Source organism: Poromitra crassiceps (assembly GCF_964638095.1).
Source record: "Poromitra crassiceps genome assembly, chromosome: 9".
NCBI lineage: Eukaryota > Metazoa > Chordata > Actinopteri > Beryciformes > Melamphaidae > Poromitra > Poromitra crassiceps.
The window spans coordinates 45,088,230-45,113,816 of record NC_139630.1 but is presented as its reverse complement, the minus strand read 5'-3'; the positions used below and the strand labels follow the sequence as shown (position 1 = coordinate 45,113,816).

Genomic DNA, 25,587 nt, shown 5'->3' with positions numbered 1-25,587 from the left:
CGGTGCCGGCACAAAAAATTTGGGGCATTTGAAGCCAGGTTTAGAAGAATAACTAATTTTAAATTAACAGTTGTGATGTCATTATTCAGTCTTAACCAATACTCACTCCTATGTCACCATGTCTGTCCCACTGTTGACATCATCAGTGATGTCATAAATTCACTTGCACACACGACGGACACACGCAAAGTCCCAGATATGTCATCAGTGATGTTACAAATTGTGATGTCAGAGGCATTGTGACATCAGTGATGTCATAAAAGCAGTTATGACATCAGTGATGTCATAAGAGTCCCACTGATGATGTCATCAGTGATGTCATAAGAGCAAAATCAAGTCCCGGGTGCAGACACTGAAAGAAGTGGGAGTCTGGTTTCATCCCCTGAGCTGTAGGGCAGGGAAGCCCGCCCAGTGGGCCAGCCTAGGAATCGAGCGCACGTAGATTTTATTTTATTTTATTATGGATATCAAAATACAACACAATCCAAGGGATAGCATGTGAAAGTGCAATCACTTATTTCCAACATGGTCCCTGTTGTTCATGTAGCGCGCGAGATGCCTTAGTATATTATTATTAGTTATTAGTATATAAAAGGGAGCTATGGCTCTGTCCGTCCCACTGATGACATCATCAGTGATGTCATAAAGTCACTCGGATCCGCTCCAAAATGTAATGGTTTCCTCCTTGGCCCATGCTACACCCTTCCACCAAGTTTCATGAAAATCGGCCCAGTAGTTTTGCCGTAATCCTCCTGCTAACAGACAAACGATCAGACAAACGGCACTGAAAACAACCTTTGTGGAGACAATGCCAATTTTGACAATGTTCCACTACTGGGATTTTCAGTATGAAATTGGAAGGTTTCCAGAGCTGAATACAACAAAAATAATTTCTGTTGCAATAAGTTTAAGTTTGGGTCATTTTTTCTCACATTCCCTAGACTACTACAGGATATGAGCTCCATGGAGGCGACAATTTAAACTGTCAAGGATAACGATAGTATGCTTATTTCCACTGTGGTCCTTGCTGGAGGTGGAGCAGCCTTAAATCTAGATATTTTATTTATGAACTTTCCAACCTTTTAAGAATCCATCAACGCCCTGGTTTGTATATAGTTTTGTCTTTTCAAACTGTTACCATGTGTAAATTTGTGAATTTTTCTTAAATCTACGATTTTGTAAAGATAAATGGTTTCACTTATTTACAAACACAAAATAAGAAAATCTGTTTACCATAATGTGAATTATATTTTAATTGTCTTTTTGTGTATTTTCAACAAGTGTGTGATATATTTGCTTAAGATCAGATAAGATGTTTGTGCTGAAAAATGAATTGACAAATTGAACAAGACATTAGCACAATCTGAACTGTAATGATTGGTGTATGCTGCGGTGCCACGGGACTGTCACTGTATTTGAAGGCTTATGATGGATGTGTGCCCTGGTTCTGCCAGAGTGGACTTTGATACTTTGTGTTAATTCTCTCAGCAAACAGCAAGATTTAGGGTGCTGGAGGAAACGCCAGCTCCAGGGAGGCCAAACACAGCATCTCTGCCTCAGGCACACAAAGGTCATGTCTGCCAAAATGTCACCTTTCACCTCTCCTGAAAGGTTAGAGTTGGATGGGAGTTTGAATTGGCTCAAATGAGCTTTTGAATAAAGACATTAGGTGAAACTGCATGATATTGGATGACTAACACAATGCTGTGGAACGGTTTAATTTGTGAGAAACAGAATCAGAATCACTTTTATTGCCACAATATGTAAAGATTACATACAATTGATCTTAAGTAGGCAGCGTAGCGGTCATATCAATATTAGATAAAAAATAAGATATCTAAAAGACAAAATTGCAAGTGCAGTCCAATACAATATATACATTAATAGTAGGCGTGTTAAATAGGCATTAAATATGAATTTACAGTCCAAGCGATGCACAATGTAGTTAACAAGATTACTCTTTATAATAGACAAAGTAAAAAGTTCTGGTAGGAGTAGCCTCGACATGAGACTCAGCCTTCATTCTTCATCGGATGATGCGCTGCAGTCTGTTAATGTCCTTGAGAGTGGCAGCAGCGTACCAGACGGTGATGGAGGAGGTAAGGATGGACTCAACAATGGAGGTGTAGAAGACCACCATCGTTGCCTTTGGCACTTTGAATTTCTTCTGCTGCCGCATGATGTAGCTACATCCTCTGTTGTGCCTTCTTAGTGAGAGCTCTGATGTTCAGCTCCCTCAGGTCCTGGCTGATGATGGTCCCCAAGAAGTGGAAGGGCTCCACAGTGTTAACTGGGGAGTCACCCAGGGTGGTGGGAGAGGGTGGGGCTGTGTTCCTCCTGTAATCCACAATCATCTCCACTGTCTTTTGGGCATTGAGCTCCAGGTTGTTTTGACTGCACCAAATCACCAGATGGTCGACCTCCTGCCTGTACTCAGACTCGTCTCTGTCCGAGATGAGCCTTAAGAGGGAGGTGTCATCAGTGAACTTCGGGAGCTTGATGGACTGATGACTGGCTGGAGGTGCAGCTGTTGGTGTACAGGGAGAAGAAGTATGGAGAGAGGACCATCTGCAGATGGAGTCGGGCACACCCAGCTGGGAGACCTAGCAGGGCTGGGATCGTGTCGAAGGCTGAGCTAAAGTCCACAAACAGGATCCTGGCATAGGTTCCTGCAGTGTCCATGGTGCGTGAGGATGGAGTGGAGGGCCATGTTCATGGCATCGTCTAACAAACCTGTTGGCTCTGTAGGTGAACTGCAGGGGGTCCAGGAGTGGGTCCGTGATGGATTGAAGGTAGGACAAGACAAGGTGCTTAAAGGACTTCATGACCACAGAGGTCAGGGCGATGGGTCTGCAGTCTTTAAGTGCCGAGGGCCTTGTCTTTTTCAGGAGGGGCCTTATAGTTCATGTCTTGAAGCAGGCTGGTACATGGCATGTGTTTTCTGGGACATTTGGGATCTGGACATTTGGATGCTGAAATGTTTGTATTTCTAACTCGCCTCTTTGCAATTAAACCCCCCCCCCCCCCCCCACATCACAAGATTACTGCATGCAGAAGCATGCATAAATCCTTGTGATGTCATATATATACATATTTCCACAATATGTCACTGTGTAAGGTTGCATGTTATTCTTGTCCCAGCAGTAGCCGACATGCTCTTCCACTGGATCAAACTACTGTTCCCCCTTTGATCTGCTCACAGCCTGACCACACACTCCCGAGAGAAATGGGTCGCAAAGGAAGCGGCTATACTGAATGACCTGTAGCTCCTTGAGGCGCCGTTTTTCACCAAGACAGTTGACTTCTTCACCTGGGAGATTGTGCAAGAATGTCTCACCAGTTTGCTTATGGGTTGCTCTGCTTGTTGTGTATTTGCTGCCGCATTGTCCTGCGACTGATGTTTGAGTCTGTGCAGGTCCCAGAATCTCCTTTCAAATGGAAAACAACTCTGTATCGTAGCCTATTTATCAGGATAATATTCCACAGAAAGCCATGTTATAATTTATAACCATATTTTATGGCTCTCTGGAATATTATCCTATCATAAATATTTGTTTAAAGCACACAGAACCTCTCATCTAGTGGTTATCATCTTGTGTTTTTCACACCTTTGGCTTTGCCAGAAGAAACACAACAGAGAGAAGTCATCACGCTCCTGGGGCTTGTTTGTCTCTGTCTGCGCTGTCTGAGTCAACGCTCCAACGTTTACCTCCTGTCTGGTTTGGATCCTCTCCCTTCCTTTTTTACCATCCAGCTGTTTTATGTTTGTTTGCCATTTCAGCGGCTTTCATGGATACCACAGTTACCACACACAGACAGAGAGTGGGCCCTGCCAATGTATCAGTGTGAAGAAGATGAATGGGCCTGGCAAGCTTCTGCTACTTTCATATTAAAAGTTACAACGGGGGGAGGGAGTGATTATTTCATAAGGTTTTAGCGACAGCGGTTGAAGAGGAAATATTGTGTGTGTATCGCCTTATTGAAAAGAATGTTATGTTTTATTACATGGATAATCAATGGTGTTTTATGAGGTCATGTTGGGGAAATCAGTTGTTTCCCCGCATGTGGCCTCATACTGAGCATTCCAAAAATTCCCATAATAAGCTGCAGTGAGGTGAGGTGGATGAGAATGTTTAAAGAAATGATAATTGTATTTGGTCCTTAGCGGTAACAGTGATGCAAAGTTGTGCAGCTGGGCTGCGGGCAAGGCCGCGCAGCGGCCGAGCTGCAGGGCGGGCAAGGCCGCGCAGCGGCCAAGCTAGTTAAATATGTTTTCCATAGCTGTAGGTCAGACAGGCCTGTGCTAATGGGGGATTCACTATTGTTCCCTGCAGACAGAAACAAGAGTCTTTGTTCTACCCTAATCTGTGATGTCACACAGCTTCATTGCAATTAATCGGAGAAGCTTGTTTTATTCTTCCTCAGTGGTTCTCAATGTGGGGTCCGGGGACCACAAGGGGTCCTTGAAGGGGTTCCAGGGGGGGTCCCCAGCAAGTTGATGAATTGTTAAACTTCAGCATTATTTTTTTTATTTATAAGAAGGTATTGGTAACACAGAGAACATAGAAGAATGGTTGTTCTGATCATAGTTTCACTGTTATCTCTCTACATACAATACAGATAGTTATTGAATTCTGGACAAAATCATATCTAACATTAAGAAAATATTCTCAGATTTTGGTCCTACAGACAAAAGACATAATCTCATCAAATGGGGGTGTAGGGGTCTGTGGCTCTAATGTGTGATAAATTAGGGGTCCTTGATATGAAAAAGGTTGAGAATATTGCTTTAAATGATTTAGTACTCAAATTAATCGGTCAAGCCAGCATGTCAGCAGTCATACAGTAGATTGGTCTGGTTAGTGATTCAATAAGATGTATTTCCATGTGAAGGAAGCGATCTTTCAGTGACCTGTTTCCGTAAAGACAGAGTGAATTTTGACACATTGTTAATAGAAATATCAGAGCTCCACCAGGATATTTACCTTTCTATATTGACGTAGAAATAGACATAGGAATTCAGTTATATAAGGGACTGATATAATGCCTCTTTTGTATCTCCACACATACATATTTTGAAGTGATGTGTCAAATCTCCCAAATCCATCACAGTAAACTACTAGTAGCCTACTAACACTACACTGTCTAACTTCATTGAGGACTAATGGACCTAAGCACAATGTTCCATAAAGATACAATCCGTAATTTGTGAATTTCTGTATTTAGATTTTCCTTTTTCCACATTAAAATCAAAAACAGACAAAGGGGAGTTGGGGGGGGGGGGGGGGGGGGGTTGGGCTGGTAGACTATACTGGGTCTCTACCTATTAATAATAATCCGAACAAAGCATACAATATAAACATACAAACAGAAAAGAGTTTTCTGTCCATTGTCTGCAAACCTACACTATGTACAGGATAAATCATGTTAAGCTTTCATGTTGTCAGTCTTTCCAAAGCTCAGACATTAAAAAAATGTAGGTGAAAAATCTAATACTTGAATGGAAACAAAGACACTAACTAGTGACATTTCCAAATTTAAGCATGACAACAAGGAAGTCCATACTGCTTACATTATAGATAGAGCTTCAAATGCTTTAAGATTATGTCAAAAAAAAGTGTGATGTTACATATATTGTCATTATTACTCTCCAGTCAGGAGCTCATGCTGACCCAGTGGGCTCATGAAAATAAAACGGTCCACAAACAACTCCTTGGTGGTTTCTTTATTGTCCAATTTACCAGTTTGTTTACATTTCTAAATCTCACAAAGCATTATACATCTCATAACATTCACAGACACACAGGAGGTCAAGGTTTATCTTCCTTGTCACACAATTCAAACTTTGTATAACATCTCTATTTAAGAGCTTATAAAGAACAAATACAATTTGATTGCAACAGTATATGGAAAGAATATAAAGTGAAAATAATACATCAAATATAACAATTTAGTAATTTGCAGAGATATCTAATGCAGATACCACTTTACTGTTTATATATACTAACTAGAGCATAAGTTCACAAAAACTAAAGTTTGTTAGACATTTTCATGTCACATTTATTTTTCTTTACACATTTTCTTATAGAAGACTACAACTACTATATTTGTCCAAACTAGGACACATTAATAATACATTGATCCGCAAACTCTCACAGCAAAAATAATAGAATCAGTCATTTTAATTTGTTACTATACATTATCAAACTATTCTCACGTAGGTGTTTAGAGGAAATAATGTAAATATTTCTTACAGCAGTTTCAATGGTTATACCCCCCCAAATCTCAGACTAAACATAGATATTGTAACTGTCAGCAATCCACTCCTTGGGTATTTTTCATAGTGTCAATAACTTGAGGCATATGGGCTTTCGTGCCTCACAGCTCCACTCGATCTGTGGTTGGGCTCCAGGTATGAGGGGGAGAGGTGGGAGGAAGGACATGTGTGTGCTGCAGTGGTCCGTGTCCGTGAGGCTGACGGGAAGCTGCGGAAGGTAAATAAGCAGAGGTCAAACTGCGTGGTGGGTGGGGGGGGCTTTCACTGGCTGTCGTCGCTGAAAGACTCTGTCAATACGCACCACGGTGTGTGACCTTTAACCCCTGCCCACCATGTTCTCCAGCTGCTCCACTCGCCCCGTCACATCAGCTAGTGGGGTCAGTCAAGGCATTTCATGTGCCAAACACATTGGGACAATTAAGCAATGATGAAATGAGAATGGTTTGGAACCGTGGAAATGCCGTCTACGACAGAGCCAGTGACTCAAAGAACTATGACTTGTACTAGGATATAAATGGTTGGGTAACACTATACAATAAGGTTATTTAATGCTTAATAATGCATAATAAGCATTAACTAAGGGTTGGTTAATGCTTATTAAGGGTTAGTTACCCTAACCGTTAACTCTAACACCAACTATTAAAGAATGTATAAATTAATACTTAGTTAACATGAACACAATTAGTAAATGATTACTAGACACACGAGTTAACAGTTCAACTAACTCCCAATTAATGCACCCTTATTGTAAAGTGTGATGAGGCTCTGTTACAGTTGTGCTTCACCAAACTGCAGTTAGTGACATTGTATTCCCATAACTATACTAGCATAGAAATAATCAACTTAGTGTGCAGTGCTACAGAGAATGTATACAGTGCAGTGTTTAGTCTTCCATCTGAAACAACACACAGAAAGGATATGGCTGGCTGTGAGCTGCTGGAGGGCCGCCTGCGTCTGCTTCTGGAACGCCAGTCTGGCCTCACATTTACAGGGATCCACCACCACCACCGCCTTCACCTCTTCGCCAGCACAGAGCACATTTCACATGAGTGTAACAGATCATGTACAAAGCACACAGCATAACACCCACCCCACATTCCCCAACTAGGCTGCTCTTCACCAACAAATCATGCCTGATGACTGAAACATATGCAAACACATTCTTGTCTGTGCAGATTGTAGTAGATATTCTACAATATTAATTAACCGGCGCTACCAACACACAATCTTTATCACCAGCATTCAACACATACCATACAAATCTTACTGTCTCACTTGTGCTCTCTGGTAGGTGAAGCACATAGTGAGTTAGATGCCGTTTGCTTGGCAGTAACACAGTGAGGTAGATGCCGTTTGCTTGGCAGTAACATAGTGAGGTAGATGCCGTTTGCATGGCAGTAACACAGTGAGGTAGATGCCGTTTGCATGGCAGTAACACAGTGAGGTAGATGCCGTTTGCATGGCAACATAGTGAGGTAGATGCCGTTTGCATGGCAGTAACACAGTGAGGTAGATGCCATTTGCATGGCAGTAACACATAGTGAGGTAGATGCCGTTTACATGGCAGTAACATAGTGAGGTACAGTAGATGCCCTTTGAATGGCAGTAACACTTCTATAGTGACGTAGACGCCGTTTGCATGGCAGTAACATAGTGAGGTAGATGCTGTTTGCATGGCAGTAACATAGTGAGGTAGATGCTGTTTGCATGGCACTAACACAGTGAGGTAGATGCCGTTTGCATGGCAGTAACAGTGAGGTAGATGCCGTTTGCATGGCAGTAAGTCAGGTAGATGCCCTTTGAATGGCAGTAACACTTCTAGTGAGGTAGATGCCCTTTGAATGGCAGTAACACTTCTATAGTGAGGTAGATGCCGTTTGCATGGCAGTAACATAGTGAGGTAGATGCTGTTTGCATGGCAGTAACACAGTGAGGTAGATGCCATTTGCATGGCAGTAACATAATGAGAAAAACCAACAGTGAAATTAATTATGTGGCAGTTGGTTGTGATGCTGTGAAGCATTGCTACTGATGCCTTGCTTAAAAGCCAAATCATTTATACACATTCTTTTTATAAGCATAAATCAACGCTTTACCAAGATTAATATCATATCAAAGAGTCATATTTGCTGCAGAGGGCCATAAATCAAAAGCAGAATGACAGTAACCCTTGTGTTCTTACGTTTTAGGGAACACGTTTTCTTGTCCGCGTTCAAGATATAACCGTTCCGGCACTTGCAGTAATAGGAGGCGTTGCTGTTGACACATATGTGGTCACATGCGTGTCCCATGGCACAGGGGTCCAATTCAGGAGGGGCTGTCAGGACGGCAACATGCAGTTTCATAGGCTGGCATATAGCTGGGTGTCTTGGGTGAAGTAAGGTGCTGCTCTTAATTGATATGCAAAACAAAGCTTCCCTATACTTTCAACAATAATCTAATAAACTTGATGACTATTTGTTATTCTCTTTCAATGGTGGGCAAGTAGACAGGAACAACTAGATAGAACTATTTTGATAAAGACTGATAAACCGTAAAATAACTTTTTACTATAATCAATTTGACTCAGTTCAAAAGGCAATACTTGCAAGTTATTGAAAGGTGTTTGTACTCAGATGGTATTGCCATGGTGACAGCATGTCACTTCTGGTCCGTTCATACACCTTCACCACATCTCAGCCAAGGTCATTTGTATACTGATTAGCTTCACTGTGTGTCGGACAACACAGGTAAAATCACAGAGCCCTAAAGTACAACAGTAACAATGTTACATCAGGAAAACCAGTAGGACAAAACAAACATCACACACAGTAACATGGAAAAACGTCATTTGAATTTCAAAGGCCCAGTAGAACCTCAACTGTTCAGACCACTGCAATCTGAAAAGACCAATAACTCTACAGGCAGTATACTGTATTTATTTATTTAAGACCAATATCACATTTTTGAATTAATGTATGCAAACTTTATATTTTGAATATGTTGTGAATATGATCTATATTGTATATAAATGTATTTCATTGAAATATTTCAATAGTCTGGACGTCTTCTACTCCTGACTGGTTTGAACTAGTGAGGTTCTACTGTATCTTTTAAAATAAATAAATTAATAGACCAATTCAAAGCAGTCTCTGTAATGATGCTTTGATTGCAAAACAAACCACTTATTATTATGATATGTTATCTAAGGATCACTTTGTAATTGAAAAAGGTCTATACTTTTGTGCTCAACCAAAAAGAAGCTGAAAGTTTAGGACCGAATGGCCCCAATACTTTACACTGGGTTTGACTTAGCAACTACAAGCCAGTTCTAGTGCCGACATCTGCAGTCCACGTGGGGGTTGGAGTGTTTGGAGTATCTGCATTTGTGTATTATCCTTAAGATTTACTAACTCAACAGTTTACATTTGGCCCTATAATTATTCTATAGTCACCGATAGCAACTCAAATGATCAATGGCGTGCCACTTCACCCCCTGAAGACTGTAGGTGTCCCTTACTGAGGAACTAGAACCAGGGTTAATAATGGGAGGAAAGGTCTCGTCGGCCCCTCTCTGTCCTACCGCACAGGGTCTCCCGGAACTTGGAGGTGAGCTTTTCGATAACACCGTAGGTTTCCACGTAGAACACGTGGTCTTCCAAGGGGATGCTGGCCATCTGCTTCAGGGAGCGCATGTCAGCGCGGTCCACCCCCACCGCGTAGATCTCGATCCCGGAGGCGCGGGCGGCGGCGGACACCTCCTCCACCTGGTCCTGAGGTCTCCCGTCCGTCACGATGATGGCCACCTTGGAGATGTTCCTGGAGCGCGGCCGTGTGCCCGACTGCTCGGTGAAGGCTTCGTTCATGGCCGTTTTGATGGCCAGGCCGGTCATGGTGCCGGCGGCCAGGGGCTCAATGCGGGTGATGGCCTGCTTCATGCTGGGTTTGTTGAGATGGTCTTTGAGCAGGAACTCGATCTTGACCGTGCTGGCGTAGTTGACCACGGCCACCCTGGTGGCGTCCGCTCCCACGTCCAGCGTGTCGACCATGTCAGCCAAGAAGATCTTAACCTTTTCGAACTCGCCGGGACGCACGCTGCGAGAGCTGTCAATGATGAAGACCAGGTCCAGCGGGCGGCTCCTGCACTCAGAGTCTGTTTCTGGTGATTAACCAAAGGCATTGCAGCACTTCAGTCCCTTTCATACAAACCCGGTTCATCATTCAAAAACCACATTCATGTTTGTTGGCGGACTTACATCTTTCATAGGGAGAGTGCTTCAGTTAAAAATCAAGAGGAGCATTCAGGGCAACAGTTTGGGGATGCACAATGCTGGTTCTTAGGGTAATAATAAGAAACTGTTGGCACACAGGACCATAAGTTGTGCATCCCTGCAGTGGTAGAATGACAGACATGAAACCAAGAGGTTAAAATGATATAGTATGCCTTATGGGAAGACATACTATATGCTTTCAATGGTCAAAAGTCCACCACAGACAGACTTCTCAGTTCTTATCCTTTGTTTCATTGCTCTGAATGAAAAGGATGTTTGGTCCCAACTCATTGAAAAGGTGAATTGAGCTGAAAAGGTTACACTCAAAGATGGTGCAGGTATTTTAAGAGCCCTGCCTGTCAAAGCACATATACCCACTGTATATGGTCAAATCCCACCAGATCATTCTCTTCTGTGTCCCTCTCAACTTTTCTAATGTCTCCATGAAGAAAGAAAGAAAGAAAGAAAGAAAGAAAGAAAGAAGACAATTTTAGACCTGTCTTATTTCTGGGACACCTAGCAATGCAGCTGTACTTGGTTTTGTTTTGCTGCACATCGTACTGTTAATCAAGCTCTGAGAGGTTTTCTTCGATCTCATCCCCCTCAAATGTACCATAGTCAACTCAACATCATCACCTAAATCAAAGCGACCTGTACATAAGTGGAATTTGCACATTTCTATCATTTGTCATATTAAAACAAAGAGCTGGCCTGCAAAGCATTGTGGTGCATTGATTGGGTTGCAAAGCAAACCTGACTAGGAATATTCTACCTGTCTCCACAGGACTGACGGTGGTGCTGAGGCCGCTTTGGGTACTGACCGGTAGCGTCACGGGGGCGGTGGGGGTGGGTGTCACCGGTGCCATCGTAGTCACTGGTAGAGTTGGTGGAGCGGTGGGCCGGTATACCTCTGTTGTGGCTGGCAGAGTTGGAGGGACAGTGGGATGGTATACCACAGGTGTTGTTGGCACCATAGGGCACGGAGCTTTCAATTTGTAATACCCCCCCACAGGGAATGGACCTTTGACCGTCCTTTGGTGGTGGGCTACTGGTGGAGAAAGTCCTTGATGTATGTGGTGGTGGTGGGCTACTGGTGGAGACAGGCCTTTGTGTATGTGGTGGTGGTGGGCTACTGGTGGAAAAAGGCCTTTGTGTATGTGGTGGTGGTGGGCTACTGGTGGAAAAAGGCCTTTGTGTATGTGGTGGTGGGGGTGGTACATTTGTGGTGGCATTGGCCCTTTGAATGGGTGGTGGTAAGGGGGCATGGGGGCTGAGGGTCTGTGGTAAGTCACTGCTGGAGATAGAGGAATAGGTGGATAGACTACCGGTGGAGGGTTCCGTGGTGGCTGCTGCTGGTGGTAGTGATACCCTCTATACCTGTAATCACTGCCGTGAACTATGGGCCACCAGAAAGGAGAAGCGATAGAGCACATTAGTAGGTTGAGAGTAGGGCAATGGCAGAGTAAGCTGTCTTTGTGTATACTTAGTACGTTGTCTGTGTAGCACAAGATATGAAAATTACCTCTGCTTTTTAAGAGCAGGGATACGTGATTAGTTGAAGCATGAGTGTATTTTCAGCAGCCTGGGTTGTTTCAAACAAGCTGAGAGATGACACACGGCTTGAGAAACACAGTCAATTGGAAATTTCATGCATGTTGTGTTTGGGGAAAGTGTGAAGTCTGTTGTTATATTTGCTGGTTAGCCAAAATCATTGAAATATGAAATACTTTCTTCCTACTAATAGCTCTTCTTGAGTTCCATTAAATGTGTACACTAGGTCTAGCTTCTAAGAATGCATTGTTTTGGAATAATCAAAAGTTCACAATCAAATTGGGTATGGCTAATCTCTACGCATTACATAAAGACAATTGTATTTGCTTAAATGTTAACAACAAACAAAATAACATTGTTTTTTTTACATGGCTAGATCATGAAATAGACATAGGCTATGAACAGTTTAAGTCAAAGTCAACACAGGCTATGAACAGTTTAAGTCTAAGTCAAAAACATGAATAGAGGGTTGTAAGAGACCTTCGGTAAAACTCACTTGCTGGATTCAGCGTCCTGTGTGGTGGTTGGGCAATATTTCTGGTTTGCGCAAAGCTCTGAGCAGATACAGGGTCCACTCCACTGAGGTGGTATGTGGCCAGAACATCAGACAGCAGCAGTGAAGCGCAGTAGAAGAGGCTCCAGAAGAAAGACTTCATGGCTGCAGTGTCCTGTGCTGTCCGCGTGCCTGGTGCCTCCTCTCCTCTGCAGATCCTGTGGTCAGCGGGGGAGCGGGCGCTGCATTTGAGGAGCGCTTGCTCTCACATGCCACACCCTCTGTCGTCTGTCCAATCCCAGGGTGGGACAGAGACATCACCCGGCTGTGCTAACATTGTAATTATGGGTTAGTAGTAAGACAGTATGCTCATGAAACGATAACCTGCCCTACAAGAATAAATCTGGCATGCAAGTGTCCCTAAATAGCATATTTCAACAATAATAAAAAAAAATATTTTAGCATAAGTTAAGATGCGTTATAAAAAGCAGAGATTTTACATTTAATTATGTATTGTTGTAAAATAGCCCATACTTTTGACCAAGTCAATTAAGATTTGAGGCTAACGCACAAACCAAAAACAGCACTCAAACCACGGGTACTAAATGCTATAGCTTCCCTATTGAAATGACAAAAAGAAACCAAGTCAAATGATGGATACAAATGTTTTGAACTGTTTATTGAAGCCAATTTTCTTTTTACACCAGGATCAAAATGTTATTAACAATAAAGAAAGGGGGAAAATTAGCATGCAACTAACTAAATGTTCACAAGACTAGCCGTTTTGCTCCAGATCCCAGGCGAGACAACAGCCCCCTTTTCCCTGTCCTCCACTGTCAGGTCTCAGCTGAACTATTCACTAGCTTTGCTAACACAAGGCAGTATCACAGAGGAAAGCGGAGAAGGATGAACATGGCAGGGTGATGTACTGACCCACAGTGATGCTAAATAAATATCAGAACAGACAAAAAGTGCTACAAACATCTCAATCCAAGACTTAGGTGGAATAAAATCTAGATCTTAATAGGGGGAAAAACAAACACACAATTCAACAATAAGAGTTATAATAAGTGGATTGTCATAAGAGATTTTTTCCTTTTTACACGTCATATATCAATCTAAAGATAGGATGGTGCTGGATTGATGATAGCATTTTCAAGCAATAACATTTTCACAAGTATCCCTTTTACTAAGACATTAAAAAAAAGCTAGGAGGGTGGGGGTGGCCTGGAAGCTTTCGTTGCCATTTCATCTCAATCACTCATTTTAAAGATAACTCAATCTTTCCTGCCTTTCTCCTCTCATATCTACAGGATGTGCTGTTGGGTTAGGATGCTGCAAGGCTCTATTGAAATGCATTGGATAGGGTCAAACAATAAGTTTGGAGTGGCCATACACATAGACAGCGAGGGAGGGGTGTTGGCAAAGGGTTAGTGGTGGAGTGTAGGAGTGCATACGATGGTGTGTGTGTGTGTGTGTGTGTGTGTGTGTGTGTTGGAAATGGGGGTGGGTGCTTAAGCAGGCATGTAAGGGGGAGGGGGTTCCTTCTCTGGCATCTTCATTGCCATCTCATAGGTCGGCAGGATGTACTAGAGGAGAGAAGACAAACAAATAACCGAGCCATTTAGAGTCACTCGACAGAAAGAAAGAGCGACTATCTCATTTGGAACACTGCTGCTTCTGACCAGAGCAATCTACAGCCTAGACACATATCTGTCTGGGTAAGTGCAGTGTACAGTTAACTCCAAATGCTGCCACTTAACAGCCAATACCAATTGTTGACAAAGGACAACTAAATACATTAATTATAATAATAAGTATTAAGTAATAAAATAAACAAGTACACATACATAATGCCAGGCTGACAAATTTACAAGCAAGACATTCACATTTGGTGAATCTAAAATGACACGATTAAAATGGGAATGTATTAACAGTGCGTTTATGTATATCCTGCTAGCATATTTCCCCCTGCTTGCCTCTCTTGCTGTTATCTATGAGAAAGCTAATATGAACAGACCTGGGCGAAACTGTATTTACCGGTATACATCAGTCAGTCTTAGTCTTTGTTTTAATACCATTGGGTAGGTGGAGTTTGCATAATATATGACAAAAGACAAAGTGTGAAAGAAAGTACAACTGTGAAAGTACTTTACTTTACTTACAAAGTCAAATTGTAATACAGTTCTTTTTGACAATAACAAACATTATCAGAATTTTCCTGACATGGTCAACTCCAGCAAGCAGGTACTGTACAACATGCATTTACTCTGCTCAAGAACCTAGTGTGTGAAAGGCCCACCACCTGCTGGCTGTACTGAAGTATTACATTTTGCAAAGCCTGAGTTCACAGTCCCCAGGGGAATGCATTTTCACCATGTGACAGTAGATCCTAGCCTGGGTAAACCCATCCCCCACGTGACCTGCTCTCAGACCTGTTCTCAGTCACTATGGTCTGGTCCCCCGCCTGTGCTAAACGATTTCATGCGGTTGTTGGCCCCCCCCCGATAGACCGCTCCATTACGCAACCGTCATCCAACCAGCTTTGTGCACAGAGCACATGCGCAGTGCAGCAGATGGCGTCATCGCTCTGCGACCTTTGTTGTTAGCAAGCGAGCTAACACTTTTCATTTCAGTACTGCTAGCACGCAAATGGTTACAACCAGCTACAAGAAGAGAGAACATCGCGTGACGGTGGTCAGGGAATGAAAGAGGAACAGCACAACTGTCTACACGGACCCAAACCTCGATCCCTGCTGCAGATGGCCGCAGATCTGGAGAGATATTTGTGGCTGTGAAGAACAGTCATCATCTATACAGCTGCTGCCAACCTGATGAGGAAACAGGCGTGCTTGTTATGCTGGACACTGAATGCCAGACTGCAGACTTCATCCTCCAGTGCTGTTCGCCTCAGGACTTGAAGGCCTAACGTTGTACCATGGACTGTATACATTCTGTGCTAATAATGCTAGCATGCTAACATCCTTTTCACACACACACACTGAATATACCGAAATGCTAGATTTGATCATGGACTTAACGCTAATGTTAATCAAAAACGGCCGCAGTCATAACGGTAAGGTGTGTTTGACCTAATTGAAATATTAACGTTAATGCCCTCACATTTCAGCGTGGTTACAGATAAACCTATTTAACGCTAGCTAGCTACAGTAGATTTTTGGAGGCGTTAATGTGAATGTCATGACGTAGTGAGCGTAGTATTATACTGTATATTATACATAATCCAGATGTAACCTAGCTATAGCTAGACGTTAAGAGGTTAGCGTGAATGCGACTGAGACCTGACATTACTGGCTTGATATCATATTCCAGATGCAACCTAGCTAGATAAGCTCCACACTGCTGTATGAGTAGCTACAATCAAATGTATCAAGCCTTGATATCATATTCCAGATCCAACCTAGCTAGCTAGATGTTAAGAGGTAGGAATATACCGAAATGCTAGACTTGATCGTGGACTTAATGTTAATCAAAAACGGCCACACTCATAACGTTAAGGTGTGTTTGACCTAGCTAGAAATATTAACGTTAATGCCCTCACATTTCAGCGTGGTTACAGATAAACCTATTTAACGCTAGCTAGCTACATTACTGGCTTGATATCATATTCCAGATGCAACCTAGCTAGATAAGCTCCACACGGCTGTATGAGTAGCTACAATCAAATGTATCAAGCCGATATCATATTCCAGATCCAACCTAGCTAGCTAGATGTTAAGAGGTAGGAATATACCGAAATGCTAGACTTGATCGTGGACTTAATGTTAATCTAAAACGGCCACACTCATAACGTTAAGGTGTGTTTGACCTAGCTAGAAATATTAACGTTAATGCCCTCACATTTCAGCGTGGTTACAGATAAACCTATTTAACGCTAGCTAGCTACATTACTGGCTTGATATCATATTCCAGATGCAATCTAGCTAGATAAGCTCCACACGGCTGTATGAGTAGCTACAATCAAATGTATCAAGCCTTGATATCATATTCCAACGTGAATTCAGCTGAGGTGTTCGCTCCAGAACGAGACTGTTGCGTTCAATATTTGTACACGTTACTGTGCAGTAGTTAGTGCAGGCTAGTTAATTGTACATTGTGTTATACTTGAAAACCATGTCTTTGCTCCCTTATGTGTTCACAATTACAACAAATCTGTATGGTTTATCTGTTGGCATTAAACCGTGGTATTTCCTTGGGTGATATTCCATATTTGTCATTAAACCTAGCTGTTCACATAAATTTGCAATGATGATCGACCACGTGAGATATCACAAGTAGCCTACTTTTATTAAAAAATAAAATGCAATGAGAGGTTTCCTTCTCTAACTATTGGTGCGTTCACAAAATATTTACACGAGATTTTTTTTATAAATAATAATCAATAACGTGGATAATGATGACATCTGCAGCTGCTGGACGAGAGACAGAAGAAACTACGAACGAAGATTGGAGCAGAGGACATGACTACAGAGAAACTTAACCGACCAGCACTCTGCTTCAATCAATGAATGCTTATAAATAAACCATACACATGAGAATTACCGTTAACGTTACAGCATTTAATAACATAAATATGGTGATATCTGGTGGTCTGAAATTACTCTCTATCTACAGTAGGGTAACTGGCTCCTATTGTGTCTTATTATTGTAACGTTTGAATCAGCGTTTCATAACTATAATAGCCTAATGTTACTGTAGCCTGGATGACGTCAGCTAATGCTACCCAGCCTTCCAGCGTTTATCTTCCATAATGCATTAAATCATAATCACAATGCGAAGACATTAGCTGATCACCACAGAGCTGCACAGACAAGTTTATCAGATAATTTCGCCGTAAAATGTGTCCAGGTGATCAGCTCTGAAGCCCCGGCTTGTATGGTCCGCTAAAATCCGATTTCGATATAGGTGTTATTTTGATCAATATTGTATAGCTGGCTAGACAGAGGAGTTTATCTGGAATCAGTGTGACAAGATCCCTGCTGCTAGCTTGTCTGCCTTTCTGTGTCAGAGTATCTAGCTACATTATCTGCATTACATGCTACACCATGCAAATATATTTCGATATAATTCAAACAATTAGCCCACTGTACTACTGGACTGTGTATTGCTGTGAATAAGTTAGATTTGATTGTGTAAAGTGTATCAGCTTTAAATATCCAATATATACAGCATTAAACAAACGACCAGCAGCATTCAAATGTGCAAAAACGTTATATTTATTGAAATGTGGTGATCTCATGTCACATTACATAATGTTATGCCCAAATGGTCTACTGCCCAGAAGCGTCACTTTACATGTTTGGTAGGGAATTATTTTAATTATGTTAAACCAGCGTTTATCTTCCATAATGCATTAAATCATAATCACAATGCTATGAAGACATTAGCTGATCACCACAGAGCAGCACAGACAAGTTTATCAGATAATTTCGCCATCAAATGTGTCCAGGTGATCAGCTCTGAAGCCCTGGCTTGTATGGTCCGCTAAAATCCGATTTCGATAACGCTAGGTGTTATTTTGATCAACAGACCTCAACCTCAACAGCTGTTTTCACTTGAATTTCCTCACGTAGTTGCATAGCCATATAGCTAGCCAGCTAGTAGCTAGCTCGGGAGCTATGCTTTAGAGAGGCCAAATGCTAACGGCTAGGTAGTGCTAAGCCGCTGCAGCTGTTACACGTCATTGACAAAGACGCACTCTCTGATTGGCCGATCACGGCAGGACTGATGTTGGCAGTCACGCCGTCACTCATTGGCTGCGGGGTGGCTGCGGTTCTGCGCGGGTCTTTCAATCGCCCCAGAAATCGTTGTGAATGGCCCGGAGTCTAGACGCTAGTGACTGGGAACTGAGAGAGCAGGTCACGTGGTGGCTGGGTTTACCTAGGCTAAGTAGATCCTACCAATAAAGCGTACGGGTATGGTAAACAGAGGGCTTGGGGTAGTTTGCATACCTGAGGAGGGGCCTCAAAGGCAGGGTAGACCGCAATCTCTGGCATGTTCCTGTTGTTGATGTACTTGTAGCAGTTCCACACACAGTTGATCAGGTAAGCCTGCAAAGAGAAACAAGATTAGTAGTTGAACTTTCCTTCTGTTTCTAAGTACAATCTATTAAAGCTTAACACATCTGAAAAAAACCTGTGGGAACATTGGAGTCATGCATTTTTCTTCAGGTATCATTTGAGTTTGAATAAACCTTTACTTTAAAATATTTACATGATCAAAAATACACCACATCTACCATATGGCCTAACCCTTACGATTGAGGAGTTTTGCTCTGGAAGGTTATTCTTTGAGTCGACACGATGATTTGGGATCATGCTTGACAGAGTAAATTGTGCATGATAAATAAACCAATGTCACCTTGAGGATGATGAGGAAGGCAAAGAAGACCAGCACAAAGAGCAGCAGGCAGCTGGAGTCCAGGGACAGGAGGTTATCTTTGTAGGGGAAATCCGGCTGAGGAGCAGGAGAACGAGATCGCCGTTAGCTACCACACTATAAGATAAGATGGAACATAATGATCCCCCCCTAGGCAATTTGGACTGTTGCAACAGCAAATTGTAATGGGATATAGCATTATAGTTGGGTAATTATTAATACCCAGTTGTTATTTCCGCAACTCCCTTTGGATGATAAATCTCTCTCCGCTTTGCTCCTGTCTACAAGGAGGTCAAAGCCCAGGGTGAGCTACAGAATGTAATTCTTGTTCTAATGTCAGTATATACTGTTGTACTATGCATGTTGAACATACACAGAGCATTTCATGATATGCTCTGGCAGAGGAGAAAGCAACCAGCTGGCTCATTCTTTCTTTCCCTACTTACTGAAATGGAAACATCTTGTGTGGCGTGAAAAGCGGAGATATGACAGAGATATGACAGAGATATGGGCCTAGCTGTGAGAAAACTGTTTGACATCTGCACTGTGCAAGACATCGGCATGGGGGGGCACATTCATGTTTGTGGGTGTTGCACTGACCAGTTGGTCCAGGTAGTCCTTGATCCTGGGCAGGTAGGTGAGAGAGCTGATGGCCACCAGGCAACTCAGAGCAAAGTCAAACAGCTGGTAGCAGAAGAACGGGATGAGCCAGCCGTCACGATGCTGAGGGGAAAAGGGTGAGGGGGAGAAACAGGCGCTCTGATCATTTGTACTCTAACAAAAGCTCAGTTTATTCTGTATGGCCTCGACAAAACAATTCTAATTCAATCTCAAGATTCCTACACTATGTAGCAAAGGACTGAAAATCCATTTCTAATCACGATTAGCGGTACAACAAAAGGGGTATTTCAGTGGGATACTACGGCAAAAGAGGCGGGGCGTCGCCCACGCTACACTGAGAACAGGGAAACTACTACAGTTGTCTGGGGAGCATGTACTTGCACAGCTAAAGCATAACTCTTGAAGACTGCCGACATGCACCGTGTGCCAAGCCTGCAGTTAGGCGGCGTGCTTTAACTGTGCAATCATCCAAAACTAGCATGGTATATCGCAAGTCCACGTCAAACGGCTATCAAACCTGTGCGTCTTGATGCCCTCAGGCAGGCCTGTGAGGTAAAGATGACAGGCATGAGGACATCGCAGTGTGTGCCACACTCACCCAATCTGGGAAGCAGCAAATCCTTTCAACATGCAGCTAAAATGTACTGTGGTTATACAGTAGAAACAGAGGAGGGTGCTTGGATATTTCCTGTTTGACTTCTTGCCTACCTGTAGAGTTTAGTCTAGTGCTATTCTTACACAACTTGAAGGCAATGTGTGACATGCATATACATTTTTGGGAGCGCATGTTTGCATAAGAAAGCGTGAGAGCACTATTACAGTATATGCTGTGACAGGGTTGAACATGGCATCTGTTTGCCATGCACACACACTTACAGTAATGGCTCCATACACCATCATGGCACTGATAGTGAGCATCAGCAGAGAGATGGCAAATCCAACACAGGCATTCTCTGTATAAGAAAAAGTGAGAATAAATAAACTGACCAAACCCAGGCAAAGATGAATTACAATTTAACACAATTAAAAACCTTCAATTAAACCTATGTTTTTTTAGTGAGTGCAGAAACATAGGGATAGTGCCGCAGGAATGAGTCTCGGCCGGGTCATCCGTTTTCTGCAAAACGGAAGAGACGGACGGAATCATGGAATTTGCTAATAAAAACGGAATTAACTGTAAAACATGGAATATTGCAGAATTTTCCATCATTTGTCTGAAATCTATAAAAGTAGGCCTAATTATCAAAATCAAAAGTAGACCTAATTAATATTGTAGTAACCTAAATGATTTCATAATTGTAAAATAGGCCTAGAGAAATTATCCCGTTAGAGGGGGTTTGGTCTTGTGTGGGACTGGGACCCTTACGTCACCTCACAACTTGGTTTTCACTTTGAGAAGCATGTCAAAGAGGCTGTCTGAGAGAACCAAGTAATCAAAGTAACAAAAAAATATTGATCCGAACCCCTAAACTAAAATTAGCATGACAAAAACTTAATTTGGAAAAAATAAAACAGATTTCATATGGCCCTAAATAAGTCCTAAAACCCAGAAGCTGGAGAGAAACTGGAGAGGGCTTCCCTCTTGCCTGCTGACTCTTTAAATACTGGCTCTGGGGAGCGTCTGTAAAAACACACTGAAACTCAGGCTGGGGTCATTATATCACCTGCCCATCACATTCTCTCTCTCTTTCACTCCCGGTAAGCGTTCTGTGTGTGTGGGTACGTTCAGGGAAATTCCTTTCTTATTCTCTAGTTCAGGCAGGAAGCTGTTCTAAATGACTGCATGACACCGTCATATGACTATAGTATAGTTACAGATGTCATCTGTCGCTCATGGTTAGTTTGCTGAGATTGAAACTGTATCCGAGGGCCAGACATTGGACACACTATCCAGTAAAAAAAAAAAAAAAAAAATCCATAAAACACAAAGTGTTCTATGGTATTGATAGTAAATGTAGGGTCTCTTCTTCCACCATGCTCACTTTTTTAAACCAGAATTAATTAATTACCAAAATATTAAAAGGTGATAATTTGTAATTTTTCCATTTAATTTCAGTTAGGCTTGGAGGCAGGAATTAGTTTTACTTTCAAGTTTTTGTGTTTTTATATGATTTGATAATAGGCTACTTTTAGGCTGCGTGCCGCACTAACCACCTGGTTACTTACCGTACCATAACGTAACGTAAATAATGTAACGTAAGCAGTACTAACAATACAGTGTTGTAGAACAACCAAGGCTTACCAGATGGCAGATATTTACAATATCTTATATATTGTATTATATATTGTAAATATCTACAATGTCCCCGATGTCCGGTATAATCCATACTGAATTTATGATCGCTGTTACAGTAAATTCAATAATGAGCTTACAACGTCCTATTTCTGCTCGAAAAAGCTGTTCACGTCACCCATGGCTTTTCTGAAAAGTTTCATTTCTCAGCTTTTGATTTGAAAGCGCTCTGCTAGCTTTGACACACACAAAAAACACCAGCTGCAGCGCTTGTTTCTTGTGCATTTCTGCACCTTGCAGACGCTTCCTGTTGCTTTTAACGAGGAAATGGCTGAAAGAAAGAAGCTAAGTGGACATGCAGCCTTGTCTTCAAATTGTTAATAGAAAACAAACAACTTAAAGCCAGGCCTGCTGATCACTTCCACGTTTTGCCTGACCTGGCATGATCACAACAGAAAATGAGTCCGGCCTGATGAAGCTGCACTAACTGTCAGGAGTAATGACAGCCCGACCCGTCTGTGAATGCCAACATTGTGTGGGTAGGCTGTAGACAACAACAGCCATTCAAACAGCAGAGAGATGGAACAGCGTAGTGTGTTGTAATGGGCCTACAGTGAGGTAGGTGGTCAGGTCAGCCCACCACCAGTATTTCCCTCTCCTTTCCTGCTGAGGCACTGTTTCACAAATGAAGAGGCCTTCACAGAGTCGGCAAACTAAACAGCCAACAACACTGCTTTGAAGTGGCCCAGGTGAATACGGCGACACAGCAGATTGCTGAGCTGAAACGCTTCAAGCAACAACAAAAAAGGAGGAACCGGGCATTTGGTCATCAGTGACAGTTAGTCTGGCTCTTGGAGTGCAGCATCACATGAGGAACATTACTGTGAATGACACACAGATGGGGCAGACTTCCCTATACTGCAGTAAAAGCTCCAACACTGGTGACACCGCAGACAACTAGGGTTGTCACGATACTAGAATTTCTAACTTCAATAATGATACCAGGAAAATACCAATAATAATACCTCTGTACCATTTTCGATACCATGGGGGGCGGGTGGGGTGACATCAAGAGGCATAAAAATAAACAGAGACAGATGGACGGACAGGGGCACACATCCAATGTAGGCCCGATAAAACTCATGAAAACTTTGCACTTACACAGCAGATTATCCCTGCTCTAGTCATAAGAACACCTTTAGCTTGTTGAAGCAGCAGGGATGCAAAGTCATGGAGAGTGAAAAAGGTGAGAGATACCAGAGCAGACATAAAACCACTCAGAAATCCTCCTATTTTGGGATGAAAAAGTGACTGTCACTGTCACCTAAAGGTGACTAGTTTGCATCCCTTAAGCAGGGAGGGAAAAATCAGTAGTATACTGTTCACTGTTGCAAATGAGTGTTGTATCCATTTCAAATTTTTAGTATCGATACTTTTGACAACCTTAGAGCCAATTTCTATTACTGTACTATCGTGATTACAAGAGTTATTTTGCCCTCTTGAGCAGTTTTATTTTGACCCTCTCCCTGAGGAACATGCATCACATCTTCAACCTCAGCACACTGTAACAGCAGTTCATAAGTGAAAAACCATGGCAGAATGCAGTTAGTATGTGGTTATGTATTGTACAACTGTGTGAAGATTTGGATAAAATATTTCAGTCAGTGTAAGGTCAATGACTTTTAGTCCTAGCAATTTGGCAGATTTTGATTGATTCTGTGGTAATAGCATTTAATGGGATATTGTGTCAACAGCAAAAAATAACCTGTATGGCAGCCCATGCCATGTGCCAAACTATCAAACACGTGTAGCTGCTTACCAGACATCCTGTCTGAGGCAAAGTAATGGTCGATGACCTCATACTGCAGGTCGATAGTGGGCACGTTCTCTGGGTGGGTCACAGCCACAGTCAGCAGGATACCCATCAACAGGTTGACTACCTGCAGAGAGAGAGAAGCAAACAAGGATGCAGCATTTTCAGCAAGAAGGACTTCAACTGCAGAATATTCTAGCACAGTCTAGAAGACATTGTTCACTCAGGGATAACATTCAAGGCCATACCTTGGTGTTGAACATAATTAATAAATCAATCCCATTATTTCCTAATTAAAATTCTACTTCTGTCACAGGGGTAATGATTGATTTATCTTCGACCAGTGGGTGCCAGTAATAAAGTAACCAAGAATATAGTGAAGACATTTCATATCCCTTTGCATGCTTCGTAGTGGACTTGTATTTGAATTGTATTTGTTGAAAAAAAGGAGAGTGGGTCGGCCACCCTCACCATAGCTGTTTTTGTTTATTCTGACAACTGCAACAGGGACATGGAATTGGACATGGAGATGCTAAAGAAAAACTTCTGGTGGGACTTCTGGTGGGATTAAATTCTAAAACAGATTGTTTCGTGAAATTCTGCAATATTTCTTGGGTATAATTTGATTACATTGATTGTATACAAGTCAGGAAAGTAACTTTTATCCGTGACTAAAACCGGCTGGCCCTTTTCACCATTTTACCAACAAACTTTTTCTTTTTGTAATAACGGAACGTGATTCCCAATCAATGGTCAACTCAATTGCCTGCTATTATGGCTGGTACAAGACAAATTTATCAGACTTTTTTCAACTTTGTAAAAGCAGTTGTTCATTTTGTCCCCTGGGCCCTACAGTTTATTGCTGTATCAGCTTTTAATGACAAGTGTAAAACATGGTGGAAAGATGTCAATCATGATAGTGAAAAGCAATCACACATATTTGTAAATAGAAGAACATGGCTCACATACATAGTCAGTGTGCATCAACTAGCAGCCAGCTGGTAAGGATTCAGAGGGATTTCTTGTTATGTAATGTGGGATGGCGACAAAGGATTAATTCAACTGTAGCAGTGATGCAGGGGCAGAATGTGTAGTAAAGGACAACGAAGGGTAACAGTCACCTAAACAGGCCCATGATACTCAGCTACTAACGTTAGCCAACGATAAGCCACAAAGTGGAATATATTTAGTATCTCCGTCCTGTGGGGAACTGCAGATGCACTGCAGATTCCTCACCGTCACTTACTTAGCTAGCTAGTCATGATTTGACTAGCATTCGCTGGACTGCTAGCCAAGTGTGTCGGCTAACTAACGTTAGCGATTTCAAGCTATCCAGGTGATAGACACGTTGTAGAAATTCGTAAACAACTTTCGATATCCATTTCAGGACGGATCAAGCTGTAACGTCGACACTGCCACTGGCGATTTCAATTCGTGAACGTAACGTTAGCTTGTCAACAGTTTCAACTGATAACCAGCGAACACGGCTCATTTAACGCTAGCTAACGGCAGCAGCTGGTCAGGTATATTGTCAACGACCGATATCTCACACAAGTAGTAAACGTTTTGTAGCTAGTAAATTGTAGGTAGTTAAACGTAAGTAACGTTAAAGTTGCTACTTGTCAACCACCTAGCCGAATTTAACGTTAGCCACTCGTTGACACATACGTGAGTTAGCTAGCTAGCGTTAGCTTGCTAACAAGATCAACCATTTTACGTACGTACCATATACCATGTTCCAAGGATGATGGTCCCCGTCCTCACGTGGCAACATCCACAACATCTCGTCGTGTACAGTCTGTCTCGACTAGGCTTAAAATGATGCATGTCGTCCTCTAATGTAGGGAGAAACATGGGGAGAGCTGGCCGAGATGAACAATCCCCTCACCATCAACAGCCACCTCACACGGAACGCCCACACTACTTCCCGAATCCGAGTTGAGAACCTGC

At 42.3% G+C, this 25,587-nt stretch overlaps 2 protein-coding genes across 2 annotated transcripts; both read right to left on the bottom strand.

Annotated features, from left to right (window-relative positions):
- Nucleotides 1-2,478: 2,478 nt before the first annotated feature.
- Nucleotides 2,479-12,734, bottom strand: matn3a (matrilin 3a; the record flags this gene model as incomplete). Its single annotated transcript, XM_083642998.1, has 7 exons — nucleotides 2,479-2,527; nucleotides 2,734-2,879; nucleotides 7,187-7,296; nucleotides 8,460-8,594; nucleotides 9,840-10,415; nucleotides 11,300-11,923; nucleotides 12,575-12,734. The coding sequence occupies 7 exons, from the start codon at nucleotides 12,732-12,734 to the stop codon at nucleotides 2,479-2,481; spliced, it is 1,800 nt and encodes a 599-aa protein (XP_083499124.1).
- Nucleotides 12,735-13,224: 490 nt separating this feature from the next.
- Nucleotides 13,225-25,548, bottom strand: laptm4a (lysosomal protein transmembrane 4 alpha). The gene is made up of 7 exons (XM_083642799.1): nucleotides 25,363-25,548; nucleotides 23,644-23,764; nucleotides 20,468-20,544; nucleotides 19,571-19,693; nucleotides 18,953-19,048; nucleotides 18,544-18,642; nucleotides 13,225-14,160 (listed from the first exon to the last, which is right to left on the bottom strand). Exons 1-7 carry the CDS (start codon nucleotides 25,489-25,491, stop codon nucleotides 14,086-14,088), a joined length of 720 nt encoding a protein of 239 aa, XP_083498925.1. The 5' UTR covers nucleotides 25,492-25,548; the 3' UTR covers nucleotides 13,225-14,085.
- Nucleotides 25,549-25,587: the final 39 nt, after the last annotated feature.

Excerpts from the sequence above, each read along its gene's own strand:
- laptm4a (XM_083642799.1), bottom strand. The coding sequence starts at position 25,491 with ATGTTTCTCCCTACATTAGAGGACGACATGCATCATTTTAAGCCTAGT. Across the intron at positions 19,694-20,467 it reads TGGTGTATGGAGCCATTACT|CATCGTGACGGCTGGCTCAT; the intron begins GTAAGTGTGTGT and ends TTTTCCCCTCAG. Across the intron at positions 19,049-19,570 it reads AGGACTACCTGGACCAACTG|CCGGATTTCCCCTACAAAGA; the intron begins GTCAGTGCAACA and ends CCTGCTCCTCAG.